Consider the following 27,148-nt stretch of genomic DNA (forward strand, 5'->3'; position numbering starts at 1 on the left):
CCTAGGGGCAGCTGAAGGGTGTCCACCTGCCCTCATGGTGCATGGGGACATTCACCTGCCCCAGTGGCGTGGAGATACTAAAGATGCCAGCTGCCCTTGTGGTCCATGTAGACGTGAGGATGACTGAGCGGCTGAGTGGTCCATAAGGATTCTGCAGGCCTCGATAGCATCACCCATGCCAGTGAGATGAGGTAGCACTACCCGCTGCATCGCTGATGGCTCACGTAAGGCATGGTGGCCATTCGCTCAGCCTCCGGCAATTCCTGGGCAGTGATTTCACTTTCCCATGCTCAGACACGTGGGCTGGGATGCGGGGGACCTCCTCAATGGATGCCATCCCTTTGCTCATCCTGGCAGGGCTGGCAAGGGGGGGTCCAGGCAGCCTGGCAGGCAGTGGGAGAAGGGGGTGGCACTTCCTGGATCTCTGCTGTGTTTACAGTCTTTGTCCTGGGCCATCTTTCCATTAACCCCTTCCAGCAGAGAGGGCTGAGTACTGCCTGCCCATCCCCAGAGCCTACTGCCAGCAGGGAACACTTCTTGCAGCAAAGTCCACCCAGAACCCCACCTGGGCTGCCGGGGGACGTAGGAAGGACCACAGTACCCTGTCCCTACTGGTCCTGTCTCTGCCAGGCAACCCTGGACACACACATGAGCCCAGCAACAGGGTGCATACATGCAGAGGAGGAGCTGATGCTGTTTTAGAAGAGCTGCCTGTGGCTCTCTGCTGCAGTGGATGATCCATGGGGCAGCACAGGATGGGGACAGAAGCACTGTCTTCCCAGGAGCACAGTATTGGGGTAGGGGGCAACCACGGCAGGTGCTCTGCAGCCCTTGGCACCCAGCCAGGGGTGAGTCAGAGCCCACCCAGATATAGCCATGGGGAGCTTTTTCTGGAAGTCCTGCTGTGCTGGGAATAGCTGTGGCATGCCAAGGCACTGCCCTTTGCTCACAGTGGCAGGGCTAGACGAAGGCCACACCCGGCCCTGCCACTCACTGCTGCTGTGACACCCCAGAGCCCGGCACGCCCTACTCCTGCGCACATACGCCCCAGGAGCCATGGGCCCTGAGCACCCGCTGGGTACCCATCCGCTCTGGGCATCCGCCAGCTGCGGAGCCAGGGCTCTAAATGCATGGGAAGCATTCAAGAGCACCTGGCCTGAGCTGGGTTCCAACAGCAGAGAGGGGTCATGCTGGCAGGAGAGTGGGGATGGCTGCCTGGCATACGTGTCCCTTTGAGACATGTATCCCAGCTCTGGGCTGGAGTGCTGGGTGCCCCCCAGCCTGGTCCTGGCTGGGGGGGGCTGGCCTGGGGGGCCTGGCCCTGTGTTGTGCTGTGGTTGACATGGAGACCCTCCAGCTGTCTGTTTGCAGGGTGCCAGGCAGTGGAGTGCTTGTTCCCATTTGGTGGTGGGGAGAGGCAGGTGCTGGGGGCTTGGAGCATAAATCCAGAGCTGTCAGGAGCTCTCAGCACGACAGGCCACAGGGTCAGGGGCAACAGGACCACCAGTTTCCAGTCCTCAGAACACAGACAGAGTCTCCAACTAAAAGAGTCCCCACATGGGTGACTCAGGAGCTGGGAATCCAGCTGGCACCCAACACCTGAGCCCCATGCAGCACTCACAGGCTACCATGTCCATCTTCCAAGGCCACACACCCATTGCTAGGAAGAAAGGACCCTGCTGGGAAGTGATGCATGAGGACTGATTGAAACCCAAAACCTGACTGCTGCATCCAGCCAATGAAAGGAACCCAGCCAAGTGCAGGAGGCACCCTAATCCATTCAAGGCCAAGGTGTCCCAATCCCTTGGGAGTCCACCTGAGGCTGACAGGCAGCTTGGGTGCTGCCCTGCCACCATGCCAACTCTCTAGTGACAGTGCATTGCTGTCACTCAGGGACATTTGTCTCCAACATGGCACCAAGGATTTTGTGCCTTGTTTTCTGTGAGTGCCAATGCAGGGGAGCAACAATGATGGGAGGCTGCAGCTTGGTGTGACTCATTTCAAATATAGCTAGCCTTGGGGAAGCAAGTGTGTTTTCCTGTGCATCTGCACCCTACTGCAGACAGGTCAAGCCCTGTTTTGGGGCAGCCCCTACTCCCCCAGTTAGCCCTAGAACTGGGCCCAACACCGAGCATCAGGGCAGGATGGGTGACCACCGTTGTAGAGCCTGTCCCTGCCCCTTGATTCGCATCCTGGCCTCTCCTGACTGTGTCCCTCTTCCGCCCACCCTTAATTCAGCTCTACACTAGCCTTGTCAGGCACTGTGTTTGCCTGGTCTGGACCAGGGTGCGGGGTGCACGGTGTGGATTGCACGGTGTGGGGTGCAGGGTGACAGTGCCATGTCCATGGTGGAGGGTATAGTGTGGGACGTGCAGGGTGTGGATCGTGGGGTCGTGGGGCGCAGGGTGCACATGGCCAATTGCAGGGTGTGGATTGCGGGGTGCAGGGTGCAGGGTGCGGATTGCGGGGTGCGGATTGCGGGGTGCAGTGTTCACATCGCAGGGTGCAGGGTGCGGATTGCAGGGTGCGGATTGCGGGGTGCAGTGTTCACATCGCAGGGTGCAGGGTGCGGATTGCAGGGTGCGGATTGCGGGGTGCGGATTGCGGGGTGCAGGGTGCAGGGTGCGGATTGCAGGGTGCGGATTGCGGGGTGCGGATTGCGGGGTGCAGGGTGCGGATTGCAGGGTGCGGATTGCGGGGTGCGGATTGCGGGGTGCAGGGTGCGGATTGCAGGGCGCGGATTGCGGGGTGCAGGGTTCACATCGCAGGGTGCGGATTGCAGGGCGCGGATTGCAGGGTGCGGATTGCGGGGTGTGGATTGCGGGGTGCAGGGTGCGGATTGCGGGGTGCAGTGTTCACATCGCAGGGTGCAGAGTTCGTGGTCCGGGGTGCAGGCTGCGCATTCCTCCGAGCCAACAGGCGGCGCAGGGCTGCCGGCGCGGGCGGTGGCGGCCATGCAGGTACCGGGCGGGTGGCGGGCGCGGGACGGGCTCGGGTCGGTGCCGCCCGGGACGGGGGTCCCCGGTTCCGCGGGGGTCCCGGCCCGGGGCGGGGTTTTGCCGGCGCTGTGCGGTGACGGCGGTGCCCGCAGGCGGCGGCGCAGGGCTCGAAGGCGGCGGCGCAGGCGGCGGCGCTGGAACTGGTGAAGTTCGTGAACCGCAGTCCGTCGCCGTACCACGGTGAGCACCGCCCGGTTCCCTCCCCGGCCTTCTTCCTCTTCCACGCGGGCGGCCCTGACGGCTCTTGCCCCCACAGTGGTGGCCGAATGCCGCAGCCGGCTGCTGCAGGCCGGCTTCCAGGAGCTGAAGGAGACGGAGCACTGGGACCTGCGGCCGGCGCAGAAGGTGGGCCTGGCTGGGACGGGGCAGCGGGTGGACGGGACGGCTCACCCCTCACCTCTGCCCCTCTGCTTCCAGTACTTCATCACCAGGAACTACTCCACCCTCATCGCCTTCGCCGTCGGTGGCCAGTTCCAGCCCGGGAATGGGTTCAGCCTGCTAGGGGCCCACACCGACAGCCCCTGCCTCAGGGTAGGGTCACCTGGCTGGGTGCTGAGTCCTTCTCTGGGGTCCTCCAGGTTCATGCCACAAGCTAAAACTATCCTGACTGCCCTTGTGCCCTGCAGCATCATTGTTGGCTCCCTACACCTCCCAAATCTGTCACCTAGAGCAGCCCCTGCATTGCTATGCCTGCCGCTTCTCCTCTGTGTCCCTTGTCCTGCAAAACCCCTCACAGCACCCTGTGCTGGCAGCATCAGCGATGAGGCTCTGGGCATGCTGCCCAGTTCCCACCAGCTGCCTAATCCCCAGCACTTCATGGGGCCAGCAGTGACACCTCTGCTGTTGCCCAGGTGAAGCGCCGCTCTAAGCGGGGACAGGTGGGCATAGTGCAAGTCGGCGTGGAGACCTATGGAGGGGGCATCTGGAACACCTGGTTTGACCGGGACCTCACCGTGGCCGGGAGGGTGATCATAAAGGTGAGCCTGATTTAGGGCATGCACGGCCGGGTGTGTCTCTGGCACTGGGTCAGTGACCCCCACACAGAGTGGGACCTGCTGCAACCTCTCAGCTCTGCAGGCCTGGCCCCAGAAGTCCTCCTTGTGTTTCAGGACCTGGCCACAGGGCGCCTGGAGCAGCGCCTGGTACGTGTGGAGCGGCCCATCCTCCGCATTCCTCACCTGGCCATCCATCTGCAGCGCAGCATCAATGAGAACTTTGGGCCCAACACCGAGCACCATCTGTAAGGCCTGGCTCGGACCCGACCCCTGGCCAGCCCTTGGGAGGGCTGGGACTCAGCTAGAGCAAAGCCTTGCCTTAGCTCTCCCTTTGGCAGGCACTCATTGCAGTGGGGAGATCTGCAGTGGCTTTTAGCCCCATGGAGGCCTTCTAGAAGATGCTTACAAGCATAGGATTTGGGAAAGGACACTTGGGGTGTCCTGAGGTGGCACAGAAGATTTGTGCTTAAAATGTGCATTCTCGCTCCATTCGGCATAGCAGTCACTCCCTGGAGGAGCAAGGCAAACATCCCAGGAAGGGTTGGCAGTGTGTGACCCAAGCAGGTGAGGTGAGCAAAGCTCTGGGACCTAATGTTGCTGACCCCCACAGGGTTCCCATTCTGGCCACTTGCGTGCAGGAGGAGCTGGAAAAGGAGGTGCTTATGGAGTCCACACCTTGCAGTGCTGCAGCCCAGGTGAGCTGTGTTCCAAGGATCAGCAGGGGCACTTGACACTTGTCACCTTTGAGTCCTCAGGGACCTGCCACCAGGTTCCTCTTCTCCCTGTGGACTGCTGGTAGCCTTCCACTCTGCCTCACAGCTGCATGCACGGCACATCTGCTCAGCCATCTCTCACCCTAGCTTGCAGTGTGGAAGGGGTGCATCTCCCTGAGGAGGCAGGGCAGGGAGTGGGGCTAGCACAGGGGCATAGAGCTGTCCTGGGTGAGCTGAGAGCTTGAACATGGGAAATGTTAGTAGGGGAGAGGACTGCCAAATAAGCAGGGTCAGGGACAGCTTTGCAAAGGCAAACCAGAAGTTTCTCCTGCCATCCACTGCCTGCCCTGCCCACAGGTCTGCTTTCTTCCCAGGCAGAGCGACACAGCCCTGTTCTTCTTTCCCTGATCTGCCCCCAGTTGGGGGTGAAACCAGAGCAGATTGTGGAGCTGGAACTATGTCTGGCAGATACACAGCCAGCGGTGAGTAAGGGCAGGAGCCTCCGTCTGTCTGCGCACAGCCTACGGGCTGGCACTGCACAGACGTTACCTGGCACGTGTCCTCTGCCTGGGGCATGCCAGGGCTGGGAGCTGAACGGAACAGGAGGGAGCTGCTGCTCAGGGGCAGAGATAAGGGTACTGGAATGGGAACCCAGTGGCAGGTACTTTTTGGTGACCCAGGGCCTGTGCCATACTCCTCTTGGTTCTCTGCAGACACTGGGTGGTGCCTTCGATGAGTTCATCTTCTCCCCACGTCTGGACAACTTGCACAGCTGCTACTGCGCCTTGCAGGTGAGAGGGGAAAGAACCTGGAAGTTCCAGCATGGCCCTGATGCAACCCAGCTCAGCTTTGAGCTGGACAAAGGCTCTGCAGGGAGTTGTGTTCTTGTGGAATGGGTCTAAATTGTTAGTGGACCTGGGGTTGGATGCCCGCTTTGCTGGGTGTGTTGGGTTCCCAGCAGCTCCCAGGGATGACTCCTGCTGTCACTGGGTAATGGGTATGCCCACAGCTCCCTTCCTCCATGCTTTGGGCTCTCCTGGGGGATTTTTCAATGGCTCAGTCCTGAGATTCCCAGGATGGAGTGGCACTCAGGCTGGTGTCCATTCCCCCCCTAACCCTGCAGGCCTTGATTGACTCATGTGCAGCACCCTCGTCCCTCTCCCAGGAGCCCAATGTGCGTCTGATTGCTCTCTATGACAACGAGGAGGTGAGTGAGGGGCACAGCTGTGAGGTGGCTGGCACCAGAGGGGCTCCATGTTCTCCGCTCTTCCCCAGCCATGCCTAGCAGGAGAGAGATCCCACACTGCAGTGGAGGAAGCAGGGATTTGCTTACACCCACATGGCCCAGGCAGGGATGGGAAGCACTGGTGTGGTAGGAAGCTGCCTTGCTGGCTTTAGGGAGCGCCCTGTCACTCATCTGGCCCTTGTGGTGCTGTGGGATTGTGCTGATGGTGATCCTTGGCAGGTGGGGTCAGAGAGTGCACAGGGCGCAGAGTCCTTGCTAACGGAGCTGGTGCTGCGCCGGATCTCGGCATCGCCACACAACCTGACAGCCTTCGAGGAGGCAGTGGCCAAGTCCTACATGATCAGTGCTGATATGGCCCACGCTGTGCACCCCAATTATGTGTGAGTAGTTTGAGCCGTGCCAGAGGCCCTGCCACCGGTGGGATGTATCCCCATCACTCCCCAGGTAGTACAAACAGGGCAGTCCTTGTTGCAGCAGGGAGGGAAATACAGTGTGAAACTCTTGCTTCTCTTTTTTAGGGACAAGCATGAGGAGAATCATCGTCCAGCCTTCCACAAGGTGAGGGCAGCCCTCTGCTTTGGTGGTTGCCGTCTGTCTGTCTTGCAGCCCTGTGGATTGCCCAGCTGCCCCCAGGGCACAACTCGGGGAGCATTCAAATGGGAAATGTTTATCCTAAAATGGGATTTGACTATGCCACATGTCTGATGTTAATCACTTGGGATCCCAGTCATGTCCATAGAGCTCCTCCCTGCTCCCTCCCATGGCTGTCCCTGTGGAAACACTGTCCCCATCCCCATGGGCTCACTCCGGGAAGGGAGAATGGACTGATATGTTGAGGTGGTACAGCATTGCCTGGGCATGAGTGTTTCCAGGACCACTGCCTATTCCTGGGTCCCATGATGGGCCTGCGGTGCCTTCCTTTGTGCAGGGCCCTGTCATCAAAGTGAACAGCAACCAGCGCTACGCCTCCACAGCTGTCACTGAAGCTGTAATCCGGGACATTGCCGCCCGCGTGGGTGTCCCTCTGCAGGTGAGCAGGGTTGGGTGAGCCCTCCTTGAACAGCAGGAGTTTGGGCTGCAGCCCTGCCCCGGGTTCATCAGAGGAGGCCTGTGCCAAAGCTCCACCCCTGTTACTATGTCTGACCTCACTGGGGTCTCGGTGCTGCGTTTTGCTCTGGGGCTCCAGCTCTAGGACTCCCTCAGGGAGTATGCTGGTGAACAGGACGAGAGCCTGGCCTGAGTGTGTCCTGTCTCTGGAGCATTTTTTGAACCCTGGTGTGGGTTGGTGCTGCTTCCCTGTCCCAGGCTGCCTCCCTTCAGGGCTGAGGGCCCATGTGGGAGGCCATGGGGCAGCATGTGGAGCTGCTGAGGTCTTGCCCCCATGCAGGAGTTCATGGTGCGCAATGACACACCCTGTGGCACCACCATCGGCCCCATCCTGGCCTCCCGCCTGGGGCTGCGCGTGCTGGACATCGGCTGCCCACAGCTGGCCATGCATTCCATCCGGGAGATGTGCTGCACCTCGGGGGTGCTTCAGAGCATCACCCTCTTCAAGGTGAGCCCTGTGTCTCTCATCCTTTGCAAAAACCTGCTCCCTGCTTCTTGATGTCTCCCACATCCCCATGTCCCCATCCAATCCCTGCTTTGGGGCTGAGCCCAGCTATCCCACAGAGCTCCCCAAGTCTCTGGAGCAGCTCAGGTACTGGCTGCTTCCGGAGGTGCCCCCTCTCATCTCAGCCTTCCCCAGTGACTGCCATCCCCAAGTAGTTCCTATGGCAACCAGTACTAGCCTTGAGTCAGTGATGGGTTACTATGGCGACGTGGTCCTGCTCTCTGCAAGTAGCTGCCTACTATGACGCTGTGACAGGGAGCTGCTGCCTGCCCCCACCCCGTGCTGCCTTGCTCGGCCCACCCTGACAGCCTCTTTTCTTCCAGGCTTTCTTTGAGCTCCTGCCAATGGTCAGCAGCAGCCTGGTCGTCGACTGAACATGGCAGGGAGGGAGTAGCAGTGAGTTTAGTCCTGGGGCCATTAAAGCATTTCTGTCTCACCAGCGAGTGGTCCATGACTGTGGCTGACGTACGTGGCTCCCCCTGGAAACTCCCATGGCTCCCACCTGTGCTCTTCCCTGGAACCGTGTGCGAGACCTATTCACCCATCCACAATCTCTTGTCAAGGGGTGCTGGAGGTCCCAGCTGAGGGGCAGAACAGGGCTCGGCTCCTGCCCAGGGAGAGCTGGTGGGAGGATGTCCCTCCATCGTGCAACGCTGGGGCCGCCCTTTCCCCAGGAGTGAGCCTGCCGTGTGCGCAGGGATCTGCCGGCACCAGACCTGGAGCTGCTCGCCGGGGCCGGGTCAGCGGGTCCGTGCCCGGGCCGGGGGCTGACCGCTCCCCGCAGGCGGTGCCGCCGGGCGGGGTACGAGGGTGCGGCTCCGCTCTTGCCGCTCATTGGGCGGCGCTCAGGGGCGTGTCCCACGCGGGAGCCAGTGCGGCCGCAGGGCTGGGAAGGGGTGGGCGCTGATTGGCGGGGGCGCTGCCGGCGCTGTGGCACACCCCCAGGGGGCGTGGCTCGTCCCGGGGGACGCTGCGATTGGCGCGGCGCTCGGCCGCCTCTCCCGGGAGCGAGGCGTGATTGGCCCCGCTGGACAGCGAGGGGCGTGAGCGCGGCGTTGAGGGCAGCCGCGCGCGTCTGTGATTGGCTGCGGCGCGGAGGGGCGCGGCGCCGCGGCCGCGCGCAGCGCGCCATTGGCGGGGCGGTGGCGGCGGGCGGGGCGCGCGGCGCGGCGGGGCGCGGGTTGGCGGCGGCGGCGGGGGCGCGGCCGGCGGGTGCGCCATGGTGCGGCCGTGAGCGGAGCATGGGGCGGCGGCTCCTCCGGGCGCTCCTCTGCCTCCTCCTCCTGGCCGGCCGCGGGCAGCTGCGTGACGGCGCCGGCGCCGCCGCCGCCACCGCCGCACACGGTGAGACCGCGACCCCGGGCAGGGCGGCTTTGCCCCGGGCTGCGCGAGGGCCGGACGGAGATTCCCGGGGAATGGCGGGGCACGGGACTCCGCGGCCGGTGCGGTCTCCGCCGCTGTAGGGTGCTGTCACGGCGTGCGGCGGCGAGTCCTGCCCCTGGCGGATAGCGGGACAGGGCGGCCCGGGAGCGCACCGCGGGTGCGCCATCGGCACCGGGGACGCCCCTCTGCCAGGGCTGCCGGGCCGGTGGGTGTGCTAATCCCGGGGCACCCCGCCGGCTGTAGAGTTGCCGCCCCGCCGGGCTCGAGAGCCAGCAGCTACGGGACGGGAGCAGAACGGTGCTTGCTCATGCCCGGGGCAAAGCCAGTGCCTGAGGCTGCCGCAGGGATGGGGAGCCCGGCCCAGCGGCGCTAAGCGTGGCTTCCTCCGGGACCATGCCGCCCTTTAGCTGCCCTCCGCCTCTAAGTGCGGCCCGCCCGGGCCGGTGCTCCCGCTCTTCTCCAGGTCGGTCCGTGCTAGGGGGCTGCCGGGGACCCGCGTGTCGCTGTCGATGGCAGGGCTGCAGCCCCCCGGCACAGCACGGCACGGCCCCGGCTCCGCTGACTCACTACCGGGCGCCAGAGGCTGCTGCGCCCCTCGTTCTCCAGCGGCCCGGGAGTGCCGGGACGGATCCGGCTGCCCCCCGGGGGCCTCGCTACAAGGAGCAAGCAAGGAGTGGTGCCGGGACGGCTGCGGCCGAGCACCATCCTGGCCGGGGGAGCCTCCGTGAGCCGGGGCCGCCGCCCCTCCCGGCGGAGCGGGGAGCCTCGGCGGGAGAGCGCTGCGCCGTTTCAGCACCGCGGACAGCGCCGGCCCTGCCGCCCCGGCCCGGCCCCCCCCGCCCCGCTGCCGCCGTCTCTGGGGTCTCCCCTGGCAGTGGGGCCCTGTGCCCCCACCTGCGTGGCCTCCGCCCCCGGGGACGCTGGCCCGTGGGTGCCGGGGTTTGGAGGACCCTCATCTCCACTAGCCCCCTTCCCCCGCGGCGGGCTTGACGGGCCCCTCCCTCCCCTCCCCCCGGTTGTTTTCTCGTTCCTTCCTTGCCATCCGGGGCTGAGTCATCGCCTGCTGCCGTCTCGCTGCTGACGGTCTTGGACCGAAACGGGGGGGGGAGAGGAAGGGGGAAGCCGCCCCCTGCCCAAGTGCTGCCCGCCGAAGGGGTTGGAGAGGTACACACCCCACACCCCCAACACCACGACATCCATGCTTTGGGGTCCGCCTCGCAGGGAGAGTGGATTCCGGTGTCACTGGGTTGCATCCCTTCCTCGTAGTACCACATGTAGGAGGGCAGCAGATGTGGTTTTGCAGGTGTCTGCTGCCTCAGTCTTACCTTCCCAACTGCCAGCACCCCAAAAAACTCCAGGCCTTCCCCGCTCTCCAGACCCAAGGGCATACTTTCTATACAGCTCCCATCTTGTCTCGGAGGGCAGAAAAGACTGGCACCGAGCCTCTGCCATGGGCTACAAAGCTGTGTCCCCTCCCGCCATCACCACTTGCTTCCCTGTGCTGCTTTTCTGGAGCGTAGGGATCCCCCAAGCAGCTGGTGATGAGCAAATTCCATAGGAGTCCCCCTCAGTTGCTGTGCTGACTGGCCTGTCTGTCTGTCTGTCCCAGGCTGCCTGTTTGACCGAAGGCTGTGCTCCCCACAGGAGGTGTGTGTGCAGGGTAAGTGGCTAGCAGGGATCCCCTCTCCCTTCCCAAGGGTGTGTGAAGGGTACAGGGGTGCCTTACAGGGAAATATAGGGTGCAGTGCAGGGGAGCATGGCAGGAGAAAGGTGGGGCTGTGCCTGGAGATCCTCACATTGGAGTGTTTGTTCATCCGGTCCCACTGTCTCCCTTCTCTTGCAGATGGGCTGTTTGGGCAGTGCCAGGTGGGCTCCATGCAGGACAGACCCTACTTCCAGGTCACATCTCCAGTGCTGCAGCGTCTGCAGGATGTCTTACGGCATCTCATGGCACAAGGTGAACAGGGGAGCATGGGGGAAGTCGCTGCGACCCTGCAGGGAGGGGTGTCAGGTAGAATTGCCTAGTGGCTCTAGAACTGTCTGTGGTCCTGCTGGCCAAGGGGCTAGGGCAGGCTGAGGAGGAATGGGATCAAACCCAGCCCATGCGACACGGTCAGAATATCAGGATGGCATCCCATGCACTCACACCATGGTTCCCAGGCTGCCTCCATGTCTCACAGCCTCGTTCCATGGCAGGGCTCTCGTGGCATGATGGCATCACCCAGTATGTGATCTCTCAGGAAATGGAGCGCATCCCCCGCCTCCGCCTGCCACCCTCGCTGGAGCCGGTGGCTAGGGACAGGTAGGACAGTGCCAGCAGAGCTCAGTGGAGCAGCGAGGGCTTTGTCCCCCAAATGGGGTTTAGGGGGGGACCTCCCCCTTTAGCCAGGTGAGTTACCCCATCGCTGTTTGCCTTCAAGGTTCCTGCCTCTCCGCAGCGAGCCCCGGCGAGCCCCACTAGCCCCAGACCCTGGCCTGCCAGCAGCTCAGCATTTGGAGCCACCCCCACCACTGCTGCTTTCCCCTCTGGTGCAGCGGTACCTGGAGCACGTCCTGCTGCCCTCCCCACCCCAGCTGGGCTACGAGGAGGCTCTGCTCAATCCCTACTCCTACCACAAGGTAAGCTGGGGAGTGAGTGCCTTCTCCTGGGCAAGAAAGTAGAGATTGACAGGGAGCTGCTGTGCTCCCAGAACCTTTCTGCTGGTGCTGGGGTACCCCCTGCCTCCACCATGGGGTGACAGGGGTCCTGTGAGGTTTGACATGTGTTTTGGTTGCAGTTCGGCTACCAGGATGGTGCTCACCAGCATCCCAGCAGCTCAGCCAGGCAGAGCTCTGAGACCTCCTCGCTGCTGGGGCGGGTCCCTGCCCAGACCCTTTTTGGGGCTGGCCCTGTGCCCTCCTATGGCGGGCAGCCAGGAGTGGATGGGGGGCATCTTTTCCAGGACTTGGGCATGCTTTCCCTGCCCAGAGAGAAAGCTGGCCACCAGGACCCTGCCAGCACCAGGCTTCAGCACAGCTTGCGGCTCCCCGGTGACTACAGAAACATGGAAGAGAGGGAGCAGCAAGCACCCCTGGCTGCCCAGCCACCCTCTGCACAGACGGGTACCTTGTTCTCCAGCCAGGCACCAACCCTTTTCCCTATCCTGTACCCACAGCCACGAGTTCCTTGTGGCTCACACTTTCCCTCCTCTTTGGGTTTATGCCCGTGGGCAAAATATACCCGCAACCCCACCTGCTCCATCTGCTTCATCCCTGGCCCCTGGTCTCCATGTGGATGCAGAGCATCCAGCCTGATGCTACATCCTGTTGCAGATGCTGCCCTGAAGAGACTGGCTTCTCTCCTGGCCAGCTATGGCCTGGGGCTGCCAGAACTGACTCCCCAGCAGATAAGCAGCCTATCTGCCCTCCTCCAGCTGCTCCAGAGCTCTGGTGAGCTGGGTGCAGGGATGGGACAGGCAGGGACTGGCAGCAGCAGGTGCTAGTATGCCCTGTTTCAGGGTAGGGAGTGTTGCCCTTTGGGGTGGGTGCTGCAGGATCTCTGTCTCTCTCCTTTCCAGGTGTTGCTGGCCCTGAAGTGCCCACAGCGAAACGGGTGGGTTTGCAGCAGGGTGATGCTGGAGGAGGTGCCATGCCACAGGTGGGATGAGGGGGAGGAGATATCTCCCCAAGGCTCTCCTCAGAGATTCCAGCTTCTCCCTTTTCCTCTCTTCAGGTGATGGAGGGGGACATGCAGCATGGAGAGGAGCCAGTGCCCCCATCCTCCACAGTGCCACCCCCCAAAATCCCAGCCAGCAGCTCCCCAGGGGATGGAACAAAGGACAGGGCAGCATTTTCACCAGCTCCCCCGGCTGAGCCACAGCAAGGACACGGTGGGGATGCACTCAGCCCCAGAAAGCCCATTGTGGTGGAGAAGAAGAGCTACACAGAAATGAAGGGCAGTGGGGCACAGCAGGGCATGCGGCCACTAGACGAGTATGGCTACATCATCACAGACCAGAAGTGAGAGCTGGGGGTCAGGCAAGGGGGTATGCGTGTGTGAAGGGTCTGTGACTCCCCACCAACAGCTGTCACAGCTTCACATGCTTGACCAAACCTGTTGGGTCTTTGGTAGGGTCAGGTTTCTATGGGGTCAACTCCCCCTGATCCATTCGCTACTCTTAGCCCTTGTTACACCCCAAAGCCTTCCTTTCCCAGCCCACACCGAAGCCAAGCTCACTGTCATGGGGTGGAAGGCTGGGAGTGTGTGTACACAATTGTCTCTGTGCACACTCGAGTGCAAGGGGGTGTCAGCTCACCCCCACCACCACACATGCCACATTTTTAACTCCTGCCCACCCTGACACCTGTTTTTGCTGTATGCTTGGGACTCCCTGAGCCTGCCTGTCCCTGTTCCCTGACTATGGGGAGCACGGGGCTGTCCCATCACCCCTGCCACCCCTTCCTCACCCTGACACTGTCCCCACAGGCCCCTGGGGCTTGCTGCTGGTGTGCAGCTGCTGGAGCTCCTGGCCAAGCACCTCCACCTCTCTACCGCCAGCTTCATCAACATCAGGTGAGGGGACTGGTGGCTGTGGGGTGCTGCTGCCTAAGCCCTGGCTGTGCTCAGCACTCCCAGGTGGGGGGACAGCAGGGACTGGGCTGTGGTGAGGGTGGGTAGGGGGTCTGCATTTCCAGGTCTCACACTGTGTCCCCCGTCTCCCCACCAGCGTTGTGGGTCCTGCACTTACCTTCCGCATCCGACAGAACCCCCAGAACTTCTCACTGGCAGATGTGGCCAGCCAGACTGGTGAGTTGGGCAGTGTTACCCTGATCTTGTTCCTCTCTTTCCCTCCCAGTGTGGGGTGCCCCTTCCTAGGGGCCAGGGAGAGAGGGCTCCTACCATACATCCCTCCGCCTTTGGCTGAACTGGGGAGCTGAAGTGGGCAGCAGTCAGAGCTATCCCTTGGCTCTGTCTCTGAGGGGTCTCTGGTGTGGAGAGGAAGCATGCCTCTCTCTGACCATCTCCTCCCTGTTCACAGAGCAAGTGAAGGGAGAGCTGGAGCATGAACTGGGCCTGAAGATTGTGCAAACAGGAGTGGGAGAGGTAGGAGTGTGCAAGGATTCCATCCCTTGGGGCTGGGGTGGCCAGGGATAAGGGAGTGGGGATGCTGCCACTGGGTACAAGCCAGGAGCCCTCAGCCCTGGGGTACAAGGGTCTTTGTGAGTGAGCTGTCCCTGCAGAGTAGAGGAGACTGGGCACTGTTTGGGATGCTGTGTTGGAGATAGACTCCAGTCCTGTGTTGGAGGATTCCTGTTGGAGACTGCTCCAGTCTTGTCTGTCCATCATCCCCCTCCACTGCCTGGCAGCACAGTCCTGCCCAGGGCTCTTGGCTCTTTTCAAAACAAAAGCTCTGCAGTGTTTGAAGGTGGTTTGAGAGGGACTCCCAGAGGCTTTTCTTCCCCCCAAGACTGGGGGGCTGCAGTCTGTATCCCTCAAGGCTCATCCTCACCCTCCCCTCCCTCCAGCCTGCACGCCCATCTCAGCTGGGGCCTGGGCACTCAAGCACTGAGATGTTCCCAGAGCATGCCACAAACCATAGCTAGGCAGGCAAAATGCCATCATGTCCCCAGAGAATGGCAAAGCAGCTGGAGGCAGGGATGGAACAGGAACCATCTGTTTGGAAAGGAGTTACCCCTCCCCGTGCTCCTCTGGGGAGCCACAGGAACAGTCTCCTGGGGTAGGGAGCAGGGGTTGGAGATAGGGACCAAGCCTGGCTTCTGTGTTTGCAGCCTGAGGAGGAAAAATGGTGTAACACATCCCCAGCCCAGCGTCCCCATTTCTCACTTCTTGTCATGTGGCTGTAGTTGTGAGCAGGAAGGAAAGAAGGAAGGAAGGAAGGAAGATAGGAAGGAAGGAAGGGGGAACTTTGGAGGAGGCCATGAAGAAGAGATGGCCTGGCCACTGAGACAACCTGTCTCTATCAGCAATATACAGAGTGTGTCTATGCAATGTCTTTTGATCAGGCAGGTGGCAGGAACCAAGAGAGATGTCAGAGATGAGAGAGATGGGGCTCAGGGGAAGCTGAGGCAGCTTTGCAAACCCCCTTCTGCACTGACCTTCCCAGTTCTAATCAGTGTGTGCTTTTCCTTCATTCCCTCCTGGCTCTGGACTTGGTGGGACTGGTGCAAGATTTGAGGAAGAGGGATGTAGGGAGGCAGGGAGACAGCAGGGCCTGGGCAGGCCTTGAGAGAGAAATCCCTTCTATTTCCCCTGGCTCTGCTGACACCTCCAGGGGCTGCAGGGCTGCTCATGCTTGGTTGCCCCGGAGAGCTGGGAGGTGCTGGGCCTGGTGGGTGCAGGACTGGCTGGACCCCGATGGCAGTCGGGTGCTGGGGGGCAGCAGATGGCAGCAGGGACACCTAGGCTGGGGACATCCCCAGGCAATGATGATGTAGTTGATGACGGTGCAGTGTTCCCTCGGTAACTTTATCAGGCTCACAGCCAATGGGAGGCTGTGGCAATGAGGTAATGCAGGGCTCGGCAGCTCATTGGGCACAGGATGTTTGATTTGGTGATGCCCCGGCATCCCTGTGCTGCCCTAGCTGGACCTAGGCAGTCGTGGCATTGATTGTCCAGCAAGGTCTGAGCAACATCCTGTTCCAGCAGGGGACTGGCATGGATTGGGGTGTCTCCCACAGTCACAGAGAAGGAGCCCTAGGGACACTACCGGCAAGGTGGCAGGGGCTGCTCTGTGTCCTAACTGAGGAGGGCAGCAGAGACAACTTGTCCCCTTGCTGCTACAGCTGGGATGGTACCAGCAGTGACGGCAGTGCCGGCATACTCCCCACTCCGCCTCCCTCAGTGTTCTGCTGTGGAGCAGGGGCTGCAGGGGAGAGCCAGCCTCAGTTGGGAAGGTCCCCTGGGAGTAGCACACCTAGTGCTGCAGTTGCCTATCCTACACCATTAAGTCCTAGGGCTGAATTCAGCCCTTGTTGATCTCCAGCTGAGCAGGAGGTCATGGAACCAAAGTTCTAAGGGGCTACTCCCTGCCTCGTAGAAGGGCAGTCCAGGCTGGGGGGACAGCCCTGAGTGCTGGAAGCAGGGAAGCAGGAAGTCACTGCTACCTGGGCTTGGCCAAGCTCCTCCAGCTCCACGGACACTATTGTAGCAGTGCCTCATGTGACATGTAGGTGGGTGCACTCTGCCTCACCCCAGTGACACCAGCTCTGCTCCAGCTGAGGGTGCTGGGAGAATCAGCACCGTCAGGAAGGGGAAGGAAGAGGCCTTGCTCTGTTTTAACCCCCAGCAACCCCAAATGTGCAGCAGAATCGGGTGTCTGCCCCCACCAGCCCCATACTAACTAACCCTCACTTGGCTTGGTCCCCAGAGAAATGAGGCTGCTGCCTACTCGCACCCATCCCGCTTCGGGGACGGCTTCCACTCGGTGCTGCTGACCTTCATCGCCCTGGCCTGCGTGGCGGTCATTGCCATCGCGGTGTCCGCGGCCTTCTGCCTCCGGCGCCACGCCAAGCAGCGGGAGAAGGAGCGCCTGGCGGCCCTGGGGCCAGAGGGTGCTGCCGACACCACCTTCGAGTACCAGGTAGGGCCCTGCGGGATGCGGGGCACTGCAGGATGTGTCACTGCCCGTGTCGGCATCGCTGGGGTGCACGGAGCTGCCCTATGGCAGCGCTGTGGCCAAGGGACAGGGCTCTGGCTGGCTTCCCCAGGAGCTGTGCCGCCAGCACATGGCTGCCAAGTCTCTCTTTGGCCGCGCTGAGGCACCAGCGGCACCAGCGGAGACTTCGAGGGTCAGCAGTGTCTCGTCCCAGTTCAGCGACGCCCCGCAGCCCAGCCCCAGCTCGCACAGCAGCACCCCCTCCTGGTGCGAGGAGCCTGTCCAGTCCAACATGGACATCTCCACCGGACACATGATCCTGGTGAGCAGCCCGGAGGGGTGCCAGCCCCCTCCCCGGCCCCGCATCTGCTCCTCTGCCGCTAGGCTGACTCCCGCCCCTCTGCCCCAGGCCTATATGGAGGACCACCTCCGCAACCAGGACCGGCTGGCCAAGGAGTGGCAGGCGCTCTGTGCCTACCAAGCTGAGCCCAGCGTCTGCTCCATTGCCCAGAGTGAAACCAACCTGAAGAAGAACCGCAACCCCGACTACGTGCCCTGTGAGCATCCCAGCCACCCTGCCCCAGGGATCAGTGCCAGGGACCAGCTGTCTGCTAGAGCAGGCTGTGGGGCATGGGGACGCTCAGGGCCATGGCTGTCTGCAGCATTAGTGTGCCTGCAGCTCCTCTAGCCGCTCACCAAGCCTCCTGGCCTGTTCCCCCAGATGATCACGTGCGGATCAAGCTGAAAGCTGAGAGCAACCCATCCCGCAGTGACTTCATCAATGCCAGTCCAATCGTGAGTGATCGCTGGGGGCTCCTGCCCTGCCACCCTGCTCCTTAATGTGTCCAGCCCAGGTGAGGTTTTCACTCTGAGATAGGGATGGACTGAAGTTACATCCCTGAGGGCTACAGATGTGAGCTTTTTGCCTCCCCCATTGCTCAAACAATTGTTAAATCCCATTTTCCTCCTGGCTGGGGCACCTGAATCTCCCTTCCCAACCTTCCTATCACTCCTGGAGTATCCTCCTACTCCTTCATGTGTCACCAACCCCTGGCAGTGTGAAATCTGATACCCCCTTTCCTGCTTCAGATTGACCATGACCCACGGATGCCAGCATACATTGCCACGCAGGGGCCACTGTCTCACACTATTGCTGACTTCTGGCAGGTGAATGTCACGCAGCTGTGCCAGCCCATTGCGGTCCCTTTGTGTTCTGCCCATAAAATGGGTCACAGGGACTTGACTGCGCTCCCACCTGGGTTGTCCCCCAGCAGTGAAACCCCCCTTGCCTTGCTCACAGATGGTGTGGGAACATGGCTGCACTGTCATTGTCATGCTGAGCCCCCTGGCTGAGGACAGTGTCAAGCAGTGTGACCGCTACTGGCCGGATGAAGGCTCCTCTCTTTACCATATCTATGAGGCAAGTGTGGCCGGTAGCCTGGGGCATGGAGCATCCTCCAGCCCCTGTCTCCCTGAGCACAGCCCCCTTGTCTGGCACTGATGGCCCCGGTCTGCCTCACTTGGGCAGGTGAACCTGGTGTCAGAGCACATCTGGTGTGAGGATTTCCTGGTGCGCAGCTTCTACCTGAAAAATGTGCAGTCGCAGGAGACCCGCACCCTGACGCAGTTCCACTTCCTCAGCTGGCCGGCCGAGGGCATCCCCACCACCACCCGGCCCCTCCTTGACTTCCGCAGGTGAGCACCCACCTGGCGCTGTGGCAGCCCTTGGGGAGCCAGCACTGATCCCAAATGCAGGCCACTGGTGGGTGAGGACATCGCTGCCATGATGATGAGGGTCAGGGCCATGGCATGGACCAGGTGTGGGGACTGGGAGCTACCAGGTGCAGGGAGGGAGCAGAAAAGGCAGGTTTTCGCCAGCTTGGGATGAGGCTTAACAGAGTTTGGTGAGCAAGAAACCTCTGGCTGAGATTGCCGGGGCTCTCCAGCCTTCACAGCGAGGGTGGGAAAATGCTCTTCCCTAGAGGGCAGCATTGACTGGCACCTTCCCCAGCCATGGGTGTAAGAAGAAATCCCCAGAGCCAGCCTTAAACTGGCTGTGACCATTACTCCCAATGCCCCACAGCCAGTGGTGAATCCCCAGCTAGCCCAGGGCAAGAGCTGCAGGACTGGGACTGCTCCCAGGAGACTTGCCCGCCCAAGTCTTTAGGTCCCAGGGTGGTGGTGGGCTCTTGCCAGGCACGGGCTGCTCACTGTTCCTAGGTTGTGTGGGGCAAGGGGCCCAGCCTAGGACAAGGGGGGAGTCTCTGAGCATGTCGCCCTCCTCTTAGCCCTGCTCACGCCCTCTCTCTCTCTCTGTCTGTCTCTGTCTCTCTCTCGCAGCTGCCGGCGTCATTTTTGTGATTTGCAGCTAGTAATCTGGCTCCAGTTGCATAGTCACAAAAGTGATCGTTGGCAGCCGTGCCTGCTGCATGGAGCATGCCAGGAGCCCCTCCGGCGCCTGGCCCCAGCTTCACACCCCACCGGACCAGAGCCGCTCCCTGGGGGTCCTGCCACTGCTCCCCTCCCCAGGCTGGGCTGAGGAACTGAACTCATCTCCCTGCCCCGGCCACTTCCCACTCGTGGTCCCCATCCCATGTCCAGCACCATTGTGGAGGCAGGAGGAGCCATGAGCGGGACCCCCAGGGCCACATCATGGTGTGCTGCTGCCCTGCCCCACTGAGCACAGCAAGGGACACCTAGCACAGCCTTGACCCTGGCACAGCAGGGCACTGATGGGTTTCCTCTTATCCTTGCAGGAAGGTGAACAAGTGCTACCGGGGTCGCTCCTGCCCTATTATCGTGCACTGCAGGTACTGCAGGGGACAGAGGGGCATTCGGGCTTGAGGGTGACTGAAGGCTGGGACCTGCTGCCCAGGACCAGTCCCACTGGAACCAACTCCCCTGGACCAAGCATCTGTGTTTTGCAGTGACGGTGCAGGCAGGACTGGCACGTACATCCTTGTCGACATGGTCCTGAACCGAATGGCCAAAGGTAGGTGCAGGGAAGCACCATTTCTGCCCTGTCCATGAGTTTGGCCTGTGAACTCCCCTCCTAGCACTCCTCTCTCCCTCTGCCCCAGGAGTGAAGGAGATAGACATAGCTGCTACGCTGGAGCACATCCGAGATCAGCGGCCCGGTATGGTGCAGACCAAGGTATGCCCCAAACTGGGGATCCTCTCCCTCCACATAAGCATGCATAGCCCCTGGGGCTGGGCTGGCAGGGACCCTCATGTCTCCTGCTGTGCTCCTGCAGGACCAGTTTGAGTTTGCACTGACAGCTGTGGCTGAGGAAGTGAATGCCATCCTGAAGGCACTGCCGCAGTGATGGCGACGAGCCCTCCCTCCCCTCTTGTCTGCCCCCCACCCTGCGCTTCGCACTCTCCTCACCGGCCTCTGGGGCTGCTCTCCCTGTAAAACGATGTCTGTGCTTCTGGCTCTGTTCCCCCTGCCCCCAGGCACCCCTTCCCATCTGTCCAAGGACACTAACCTCAGGCCCTCTGTGTGCAGGAACCCCATCACACCCACTGTCACCTCACAGGGGACAGGGCTTGTGGCCCCTAAGCCCTGTGGAGGGGGACACCAGGTGGTGCTGCTGGGAGCTGGCAGGGGGACTCCCTAACCTGTCAGTTCTGTGTTAGCCCTCTTCCTGTACCCATGTGGGGGGCAGAAGTGGGGGCAGGGGTCCTCCACAGCTGGGGGGAGCATGGGGTGCAGGGGGGCCTGGCCCAGCCCCACTCCAGGTCCCCCTTTGTGTGCTCCCTGCCTAGTCACTCGAGCAGAAGAAAAATTTCTAGAGAACTATAATTTTGTATCTTGATGTGAATAAAGTTCTTGTGTCACGTTCGTGCAGCTGCAGCCAGGCCTGGCCTCTGACTGTGTGTATTGGGATGGCACAGGGAGGAAATCTCACATTTGTCCATCTCTATCCCTGCACTCTGCAGCTGCTGGAGTACAGCTCACCCGCAGGCAAAGATGAGAACTCTGTATCCCCAGCCCAGAAAGACCCCACAGGCAGAAACTACTGCAAACAGGTTTATTGACAGCTGTTAGCAGAAGGGGGTCAGAGAGGGGGGGCTACAGCGAGGAGGGGGGCAGAGCCCAGCCCTGCTGGCTGAGCCCAGCCATGCTGCCCCTCGCTGTGTACAGCCAGCACCCCCAGCAGCAGCCTAATCTACAGCAACCCCCAACACCACCCTCTCCCTGTGGTGCCCAAAGCCTCTCCCCCCAGCCCCAGGTATTGCTCGGCCATGAGCCCTGCCATGCCCCCCTCACCGCATCCCACAGAGCCAGAGGGTGCTGGGGGAAGGGGGTGGCAGGGGGTGGCCGTGCAGGGAGAAAGCGGAGTCCTGGCTGGGAGAGCCTCCGTGGGCGAGTGGGCGTGCGCGGTCCCCGGGCGCAGCAGCCTCAGAACACACCTGGGGAGACAAGCGGAGGGGGGTACACAACAGCACCTGTGAAATCCTCCTCGGCCAAGGGCTGGGGAGAGGCAGGGATGGAGGGAGGAAGGTCCCAGGCGGAGGAGGAAGACAGCCAAGGCAGAACTACAGGCAGGAGAGGGTAGAAACACTTGTGAACATCACAGAGGGTGGCTGCTGCTGTGGGAAGCAAGGAGGGACAGTGCCCTGGAAAGTGTACAAGGCATATGGAAGGGAGCGACCAGGCAGAGTCTGCAAGGAGACAGAGGAGGAGGGAGTACAGGCATGAGCAACAGCATCCAGAGGGAAGAGACAAAACACAAGGCACCAAGCAGAGGCTATGTGCACAGCCCTCCTTGCAAGGACGGGAGCTCAACTCAGCACTCCCTGCAGCCTGGGCAGGAACAGGCTGCAGCCAGGGAGGCACCTGCTGGAGACCCTGCCTGCCTGCAGGGCTGACAGGGAGAAAGGGGTAGGCACAGCCAGAGCACGCCTGCCCATGGGCTGCCCACGCTTCCAGGAGCCAGGGCAGGGACATGCCCCTCTTCCTGGGACCCCATCAAGGGGGCTCCTCTTCAAGCCACTACTTCCAAATCTAGGAGCCTCCAACGCTGGGATGCCACTAGCCATCCACTCACTTGAGCAAGGAGGCAGGGCAGAAGAGACCCCCTCCCCTGCTAGGGGAGGCAGGAGCTGAGTTCCAAGCAGTGGGACTCCACCCCTGCTTTCCTCTCCCTGCCCCACGCTCAGAGCAGAGGGCAGTGCCACAGCTTCACTCTGGGGGCAGGTTCGTGCCCCACTGCAGCAGAACTGCTGGCCCCCAGTGGCTCCTGCTCCAGCCTGCCCCGGGCACCACGGGCTCTGTGGGTGGAGGACGGGCTGCTGTGGCTGCCCCCTGGTGCTGACAGGGAGCCGGGGCTGTGCCCACCTGCTTGGTGGTGCCCCGCAGCTTCCATCTCAGAGAGGCTGTAGGCCATGGCCAGCTGCAAGTCCTCATCCTCGTCCTCGCTATCCGTGTAGAGGCAGACGGGTGAGGAGCTCGAGGGCTGGTGTGCGGCCGGTGCTGGTGGTGAGGGGGGCCGTGGCCTGGGGAAGGCTTGCTGCTCACGCCGGCTCAGCTCCAGCCCCAGCGCCATGTCATCAGGAACACCTGTGGGGAAAGGGGTTGGGGGACTCATCCACTCCAGTTCCCCAAAGCTGGTGTGAGGCCCTGGCACCTCCAAACCACCCCACCAATCCTTCAGAGCAGCTCTCCAAAGCAGGGCCAACCGAGGCCCAGTTCAAAACAAAGCCTGGATACAGCACCTCCCAGACACCCCAAAGGGAAAGGGTGCAGATCTCAGCAACTCAGTCTGCAGTGCCACTTCTCACCATCAATGTGGATGGACTTCAGCTCCCCATCCTCCTCCACTTCCACCCGTTCCCGCCCGTTCTCAATAATCCTGCAGACAGACAGACAAACAGATGGACGGTCAAGGGCCACGCACCCAATACAACACAGCAAGAAGTTGCAGGGTGGGAGGCCTGCTGATGGAGAGAAGTCTGTGGGAGCAAGGTGGGCTAGCACTGCCCTCACCTCTTGGTGGTGATACGCCTGCCATTAACAAAAGTGGTGGAGGTGGAAACAGAGCGGAAGCCCAGTCCTGCGTCTGCACCAGAGCTGAAGGATGAGGCGAAGAAATCTAGAGAAGGGAGCAGTAAGGTTTGTGCCAGGGTAGGTGGCAAGAGGAGGGCAGGGGACAGACTGCACAGGGGAACATGGTGTTCGAGGACTCCCCTGTGGGAGGAATGGCAGTGTCTCCTACCTGAGGATCCTGGGAAGGGGGAAAAGAAGTGGCCTCCCCCATGGTGCCGGGGGCCAGGTCCTCGCAGCTCAGAGAAGGGCAACATGTCATCTGAAAGGCAGGGGCCCCCCCATCAGCTTGGTGAAACAGAAGCGGGGCACTGATGTGGGGACCCTCGGCAGGGCCAGCCGTGAGCTCTATCCCCAAGCTCAGCGGCTGCCCCACAGACAGAGAGATGCCCAAGAGCCAGCCTCCCCTGCCCCACACACACCAAAGAATTCAGCAAAGGGGTCTCGTCCACCAAAGAACTCCCGGAAGACGTCGTGAGCACTGCGGAAGGTGAAGGTGAATTCAGGGGCCCCAGCACTGGCCCTGGAGCTCCCTGCTCCTGCTGGAGGGAAGACACTCAGTTTTAAATAGAGCCCTGGGTGACATCTCACCTGAAGGGTGGGGAGTCCTGGTGGCACTGACCCACACCAGGTCTTCAGCAGCAATGTATCCAGAGCTGCCTGAACCCCCACGGCCCTACTCACCTGCTCCCATGAGTCCATCCTTGCCATAGCGATCGTAGATGTCACGCTTCTGCTCTGGAAGAAGAAAGGGGGCTGCAGGGAAGCTGACTGCCAGGCAGGGACAGGAGCACTGACAATTCTCCCAACTAAGGGAGGTGCAGAACAGCAAGAAGCAAAAGGAGGCAGATGGCACAAGCCCCTGCCACCCCAGCACTGCACCCAAACCCAAGTAAGACCACTGGGCAAGAATGCAAAAGCTTCAGCCCCAGTGGGGAGATCCCACTGTGGATACCAACAGCTCAGCATCTCTCCCAAGGGCTGTTTTGGGTGATGTGTGAGGAAGTAACCAAGCCCCACAAGCTGTGTGGTAAAGCTGTAGGGACCCACTGCCTCCTGGGGACAGCCAGGGTTGCAACCTGTGTGAGTCCAGAAGCAGGACATGCCAGTGTGACCAGTCCCAAGGGTGGGCACACACACACGAGACACCACTGTGGCCTCTTACTGTCCGACAGCACTTCGTACGCCTCGGCGATCTCCTTGAACCTCTGCTCAGCATACTCCTTGTTGTCTGGGTTTTTATCCGGGTGCCATTTCAGCGCAGCCTTCCTGTACCTGCACAGAGGGGAAGTGATGGGCACACAGCAGCCCTTGGGCCAGCAAACCCCATCAGAGCATGCACCTCCCAGCCTGTGGGCAGGGGCACCCCAAGCCTGCTTCACCCTACAGTCTCAGGACTCACTGAACAGGAGCTTTCTGGATTAGTTGTGCCTCCTGAGAAGAGTATGTGTTTTCATACATAAATATATATATATATATATACATATTTATGCATACATGTACCAACACACACAAACTAAACAAACAAAACAGAAATAACCCCAGAACTACAGCACGACCAGAGCAGTGCCCACCTCAGCTGGTCTCATCGATGGCTCTGGACAATGCTCAGAGGCTTGTTCTGGAGCCTTCATTGGCTCCACTGTGAGTGTGCATGGACCAGAGGTTGCTAGGGGCCCCCTGGGGCCAGGAGAGCACCAGCGGCCCTCTTCTCCCTACTGCAGCTAGATATGGTTAACCCATGTTTCCCAGTTTCTCCCACTCACTCTTGGGAAGCCCCCACGGGGACCTCTGCCACCTCCTGGCAAGGCAGCAATCCGCTGGCATGCTGGCATTCCCCTCAGGTGATGCCTCACCCCAGTGAGAGCAGCACACCTCGGCAGGGCACCGGGCAGGACTTGCAGGAGGCTCTGTCAGCTCCCCAGTGGTACCTGGGGCACAGCACCAACCTGCCCACAGGGCCCACATCCCTACAAGGGGACCAGCTGCTCTTCACCCTGCGACCTCCAGTCCCCTGACTTTGATGCCAGCAGAGTCCCTGTGCCCCAACCATCTGCCATCCCTGCACCCTCTGGCAGAGAGAAAGAGGGGAACCTCCAAACACCACAGAGACTCACCTCCAGCCCCAGGCTGACAGCAGGCAGAAATGGACCAAACCCCACCAAAAGATGCCTTTGTATGGCAGCAAAGCCCAACTCTGCTCTGGCATCCAAAGGAAACAAAGGCTGAATTGTCACCTCTGGAGTTGGGCCCTGTCTCCATCACCCCAAAAGGGAGCCCCTGCCTCGCTGGCACCAGGTGGGGGTGGCTTGGGGGACTCTGCCCCGCAGGCAGAGGCACGCTGCCATACACTTACGCCTTCTTGATGTCCTCAGCAGTGGCGTTGCGGCTCACCCCCAGCGCTTCATAGTAGTCGACCATGACGTGAGCTGTCCCACGCGGTCACTGCAGGGGTAGAAGGCAAAGTCAGGGGTCCAGAGGCACAGCCCGGTAGTGCTGGATGTGGGACAGCAAGGGCAGGCTGCTCACCCTCTCCAGCGCCCCGGCCACCCACTGCCTCCCGAGAGCAACTCAGTGCCACGCTGTGCCCAGCTCCCCAGCACCCTGCCCGCACCTTGGCCACCTGGGAGCACCTACAGCCCCAGTCGGGGGCACCCTTTGCTGCTGACCCACCGCCGTCCCGCCGGCGGCACCCCAACTTGCCCAGGCAGGGGAAGGGATCCCCGCTGCCGGCGCCGCTCCCTGCCCGCCTCCCCCGGGGGCTCAGTGGCGGGCCGGGGGGGCAGCGGGAGGACGCAGCCCGCTAAGGTGCTTAGCGGCTGGAGCGGATTAAGGGCTCAGAGGGGACCGTCCCCGGGCACGCCGGGACACTTCCATCGGCCGACCAGCTCCGGGTGGGGGACAGGAGCAGAATGCGGCCGCCGCAGCCCCCCGCGACCCCCCGGGGTACCGTCCCGGCCCCGGTACTCGCCCCCGGCCCGTGAGTCGCAGCTGACGGGAGGGCGGTGCTGGCGCTGGCACCGGCACCAGTACGGCGGCGCTGGGACCGCCCCCCGGCCCGGCCGTAAACACGGCGCTCCCGGGGCCACCCGCTGCTGCTGGAAGTTTCCGCACCCCGCCCCGCCGCCACCGGCGGGCGGCCCTGGGCCGCGGCCAGCGCATCTGGGGCACCGGGAGGGGCGGCGGTGGCACCTCGGCGAGGGGCAGCGCTGACCCCGCTCCCCCCGCGCAGCACGGGCCGCCGCTCCCCGGTGGCCCCTTGCGCCCCCGCTCCCCCCGTCCCGCTCCGGTGCCCACCTGCGAGCCGCGCCGAGCCCTCCCCGCCCGCCCGGGCCGCCCGCGGCCGGTGTCGCGCGTCCCCCGCGCCCGGGCCACCGCGGGCCTGGAGGCGGCTCCGCTGCGTGACGGGCGGCGGCGGCGGCCAACCGCGGCCCGTGACGTCACGGCCCCGCCGTTCGCGCTGACGCAATGGGAGGCGCGCTGGGACCCGGAGCGCCGCTCCGCCGGCCGGCCCTGCTCGGCCCCGCCGCAGCCGCAGCCGCTGTCCTGTCCGCGTCCCGGTCTCCGTCCCCGCGCCTGCCCCTCCGCTCCCGGGGCCGCGCGTGGGCCCCGGACAGCGGCAGCAGGGTGCGGTGGCACCGGCCTGTCCCGCCGGTGCTGACAGCGCACCGCACCGGGGCACGGCGGCGGCCCCCGGCGCCGCGTGTCGCTGGCTTCCCGCCGAGTCAGCTGCCCGGCCGGTCCTGCCGGCAAGGAGGAGCCGGCCGCGGGGACAGCTGAGGTGACTCAGCGCTTTGTCGGGGCGGGGGGCGTGACGGGGCGCAGCTTGCCGGACCAGTGGGCACAGGTCCTGCCTGGAGCCCGGGCCGCCTGGCACCGCTGTAGCACCGGCAGCCGGGAGCTGCAGGCCACCCCGAGCACCGGGGTGCCCAGAGAAGCGGGACCATGCACTAGGAGCTGCCGACTTTTCTCCTTCATGGCCCCTGCCTGGACAGCTGCTGCAGAGGAGCTGTGCTCGCCCATTCTCAGGGTCCTGGGCACTCTCGCTCACCTGCACCTCTGCATGTCCTTGCCTCGGAGATCTATGATTCCCTCTTGCAGCCTGGATGGGAGAAGGAGGGAGCTTGGTCTCAGGGAGCTTTTTGGATCCAGTGCCACATCTACACCACAGCTGGAATCTTCCTCACCTCCCATAAATTCCTAGCTGGGAAGTCTGGCAGAATGAGGAGGTCCGAGTCTGATAGAGGCCATTCCCAGCACTCCTCAGGGACAAGTTTCAGGACATATATCCCCGATAAGAACCTTCCCCAGACATGAGTTGTGTGCCTGGCGTGGATAAAATGCCAAGGGCATCATCTCGTGTGCCAAAGGCATTTCTCTTGCCAAGGGACGGGAGATGCAACCCCTGCTATCAGACAGATATCAGACTTGATGATTTCCTTGAGCAGCAGCTTGGAGTATTTCCTGCGACTGGGGATTTTTTCCTGGGTGCTATTGCGGTACTGCCTCCTGTACCTGTTTTCACCCGAGCAGGGGGGGCTCCCTGGGGGCTGCCT

The 27,148-nt window shown here is 62.1% G+C and overlaps 3 protein-coding genes across 7 annotated transcripts; 2 read left to right on the forward strand and 1 right to left on the reverse strand.

Moving 5' to 3' along the window:
* Window positions 1–2,897: 2,897 nt before the first annotated feature.
* DNPEP (aspartyl aminopeptidase) lies at window positions 2,898–8,004 on the forward strand. The gene is made up of 15 exons (XM_063400700.1): window positions 2,898–2,960; window positions 3,092–3,179; window positions 3,256–3,344; window positions 3,417–3,530; window positions 3,851–3,976; window positions 4,109–4,239; window positions 4,605–4,689; window positions 5,082–5,189; window positions 5,421–5,498; window positions 5,831–5,914; window positions 6,173–6,333; window positions 6,472–6,511; window positions 6,882–6,983; window positions 7,341–7,508; window positions 7,889–8,004. Exons 1-15 carry the CDS (start codon window positions 2,955–2,957, stop codon window positions 7,937–7,939), a joined length of 1,431 nt encoding a protein of 476 aa, XP_063256770.1. The 5' UTR covers window positions 2,898–2,954; the 3' UTR covers window positions 7,940–8,004.
* A 712-nt stretch (window positions 8,005–8,716) lies between these two features.
* Window positions 8,717–20,416, forward strand: PTPRN (protein tyrosine phosphatase receptor type N). 2 transcript variants are annotated; one of them, XM_063400719.1, is made up of 23 exons: window positions 8,717–8,909; window positions 10,558–10,608; window positions 10,792–10,905; window positions 11,145–11,250; window positions 11,369–11,567; window positions 11,726–12,050; window positions 12,261–12,377; window positions 12,506–12,585; window positions 12,661–12,947; window positions 13,414–13,500; window positions 13,655–13,734; window positions 13,967–14,031; window positions 16,316–16,528; window positions 16,656–16,865; window positions 16,953–17,100; window positions 17,265–17,338; window positions 17,633–17,710; window positions 17,844–17,963; window positions 18,072–18,238; window positions 19,300–19,353; window positions 19,471–19,535; window positions 19,624–19,697; window positions 19,798–20,416. In XM_063400719.1, exons 1-23 carry the CDS (start codon window positions 8,807–8,809, stop codon window positions 19,867–19,869), a joined length of 2,889 nt encoding a protein of 962 aa, XP_063256789.1. In that variant the 5' UTR covers window positions 8,717–8,806; the 3' UTR covers window positions 19,870–20,416. The 2 variants fall into 2 exon arrangements, with proteins under 2 accessions (XP_063256789.1, XP_063256790.1); XM_063400720.1 differs by having other exon boundaries at window positions 12,506–12,540.
* Window positions 20,417–20,563: 147 nt separating this feature from the next.
* On the reverse strand, window positions 20,564–26,025 carry DNAJB2 (DnaJ heat shock protein family (Hsp40) member B2). 4 transcript variants are annotated; one of them, XM_063400724.1, is made up of 10 exons: window positions 25,890–26,025; window positions 24,949–25,037; window positions 23,758–23,867; window positions 23,277–23,330; window positions 23,015–23,131; window positions 22,765–22,854; window positions 22,536–22,641; window positions 22,331–22,401; window positions 21,888–22,109; window positions 20,564–20,959 (listed from the first exon to the last, which is right to left on the reverse strand). In XM_063400724.1, the coding sequence occupies exons 2-10, from the start codon at window positions 25,011–25,013 to the stop codon at window positions 20,949–20,951; spliced, it is 846 nt and encodes a 281-aa protein (XP_063256794.1). In that variant the 5' UTR covers window positions 25,014–25,037; window positions 25,890–26,025; the 3' UTR covers window positions 20,564–20,948. The 4 variants fall into 4 exon arrangements, with proteins under 4 accessions (XP_063256794.1, XP_063256793.1, XP_063256791.1 ...); XM_063400723.1 differs by having other exon boundaries at window positions 23,015–23,134; XM_063400721.1 differs by lacking the exon at window positions 20,564–20,959 and having other exon boundaries at window positions 20,969–22,109; window positions 23,015–23,134.
* Between the last annotated feature and the right edge of the window lie 1,123 nt (window positions 26,026–27,148).

The sequence above is a fragment of the Prinia subflava genome, chromosome 6 (assembly GCF_021018805.1).
Source record: "Prinia subflava isolate CZ2003 ecotype Zambia chromosome 6, Cam_Psub_1.2, whole genome shotgun sequence".
NCBI lineage: Eukaryota > Metazoa > Chordata > Aves > Passeriformes > Cisticolidae > Prinia > Prinia subflava.

Coding starts and splice junctions, on each gene's coding strand:
- PTPRN (XM_063400719.1), top strand. CDS start 8,807: ATGGGGCGGCGGCTCCTCCGGGCGCTCCTCTGCCTCCTCCTCCTGGCC. Junction 17,101..17,264: donor CAACCCCGACTACGTGCCCT/GTGAGCATCCCA, acceptor CTGTTCCCCCAG/ATGATCACGTGCGGATCAAG. Junction 19,698..19,797: donor CCGGTATGGTGCAGACCAAG/GTATGCCCCAAA, acceptor GTGCTCCTGCAG/GACCAGTTTGAGTTTGCACT.
- DNPEP (XM_063400700.1), top strand. Junction 3,180..3,255: donor CAGTCCGTCGCCGTACCACG/GTGAGCACCGCC, acceptor TTGCCCCCACAG/TGGTGGCCGAATGCCGCAGC. Junction 6,984..7,340: donor GCGTGGGTGTCCCTCTGCAG/GTGAGCAGGGTT, acceptor GCCCCCATGCAG/GAGTTCATGGTGCGCAATGA.
- DNAJB2 (XM_063400721.1), bottom strand. CDS start 25,013: ATGGTCGACTACTATGAAGCGCTGGGGGTGAGCCGCAACGCCACTGCT. Junction 23,331..23,757: donor GTACGAAGTGCTGTCGGACA/GTAAGAGGCCAC, acceptor TTCTTCTTCCAG/AGCAGAAGCGTGACATCTAC. Junction 22,110..22,330: donor GAAGTCCATCCACATTGATG/GTGAGAAGTGGC, acceptor CTTTCCCCACAG/GTGTTCCTGATGACATGGCG.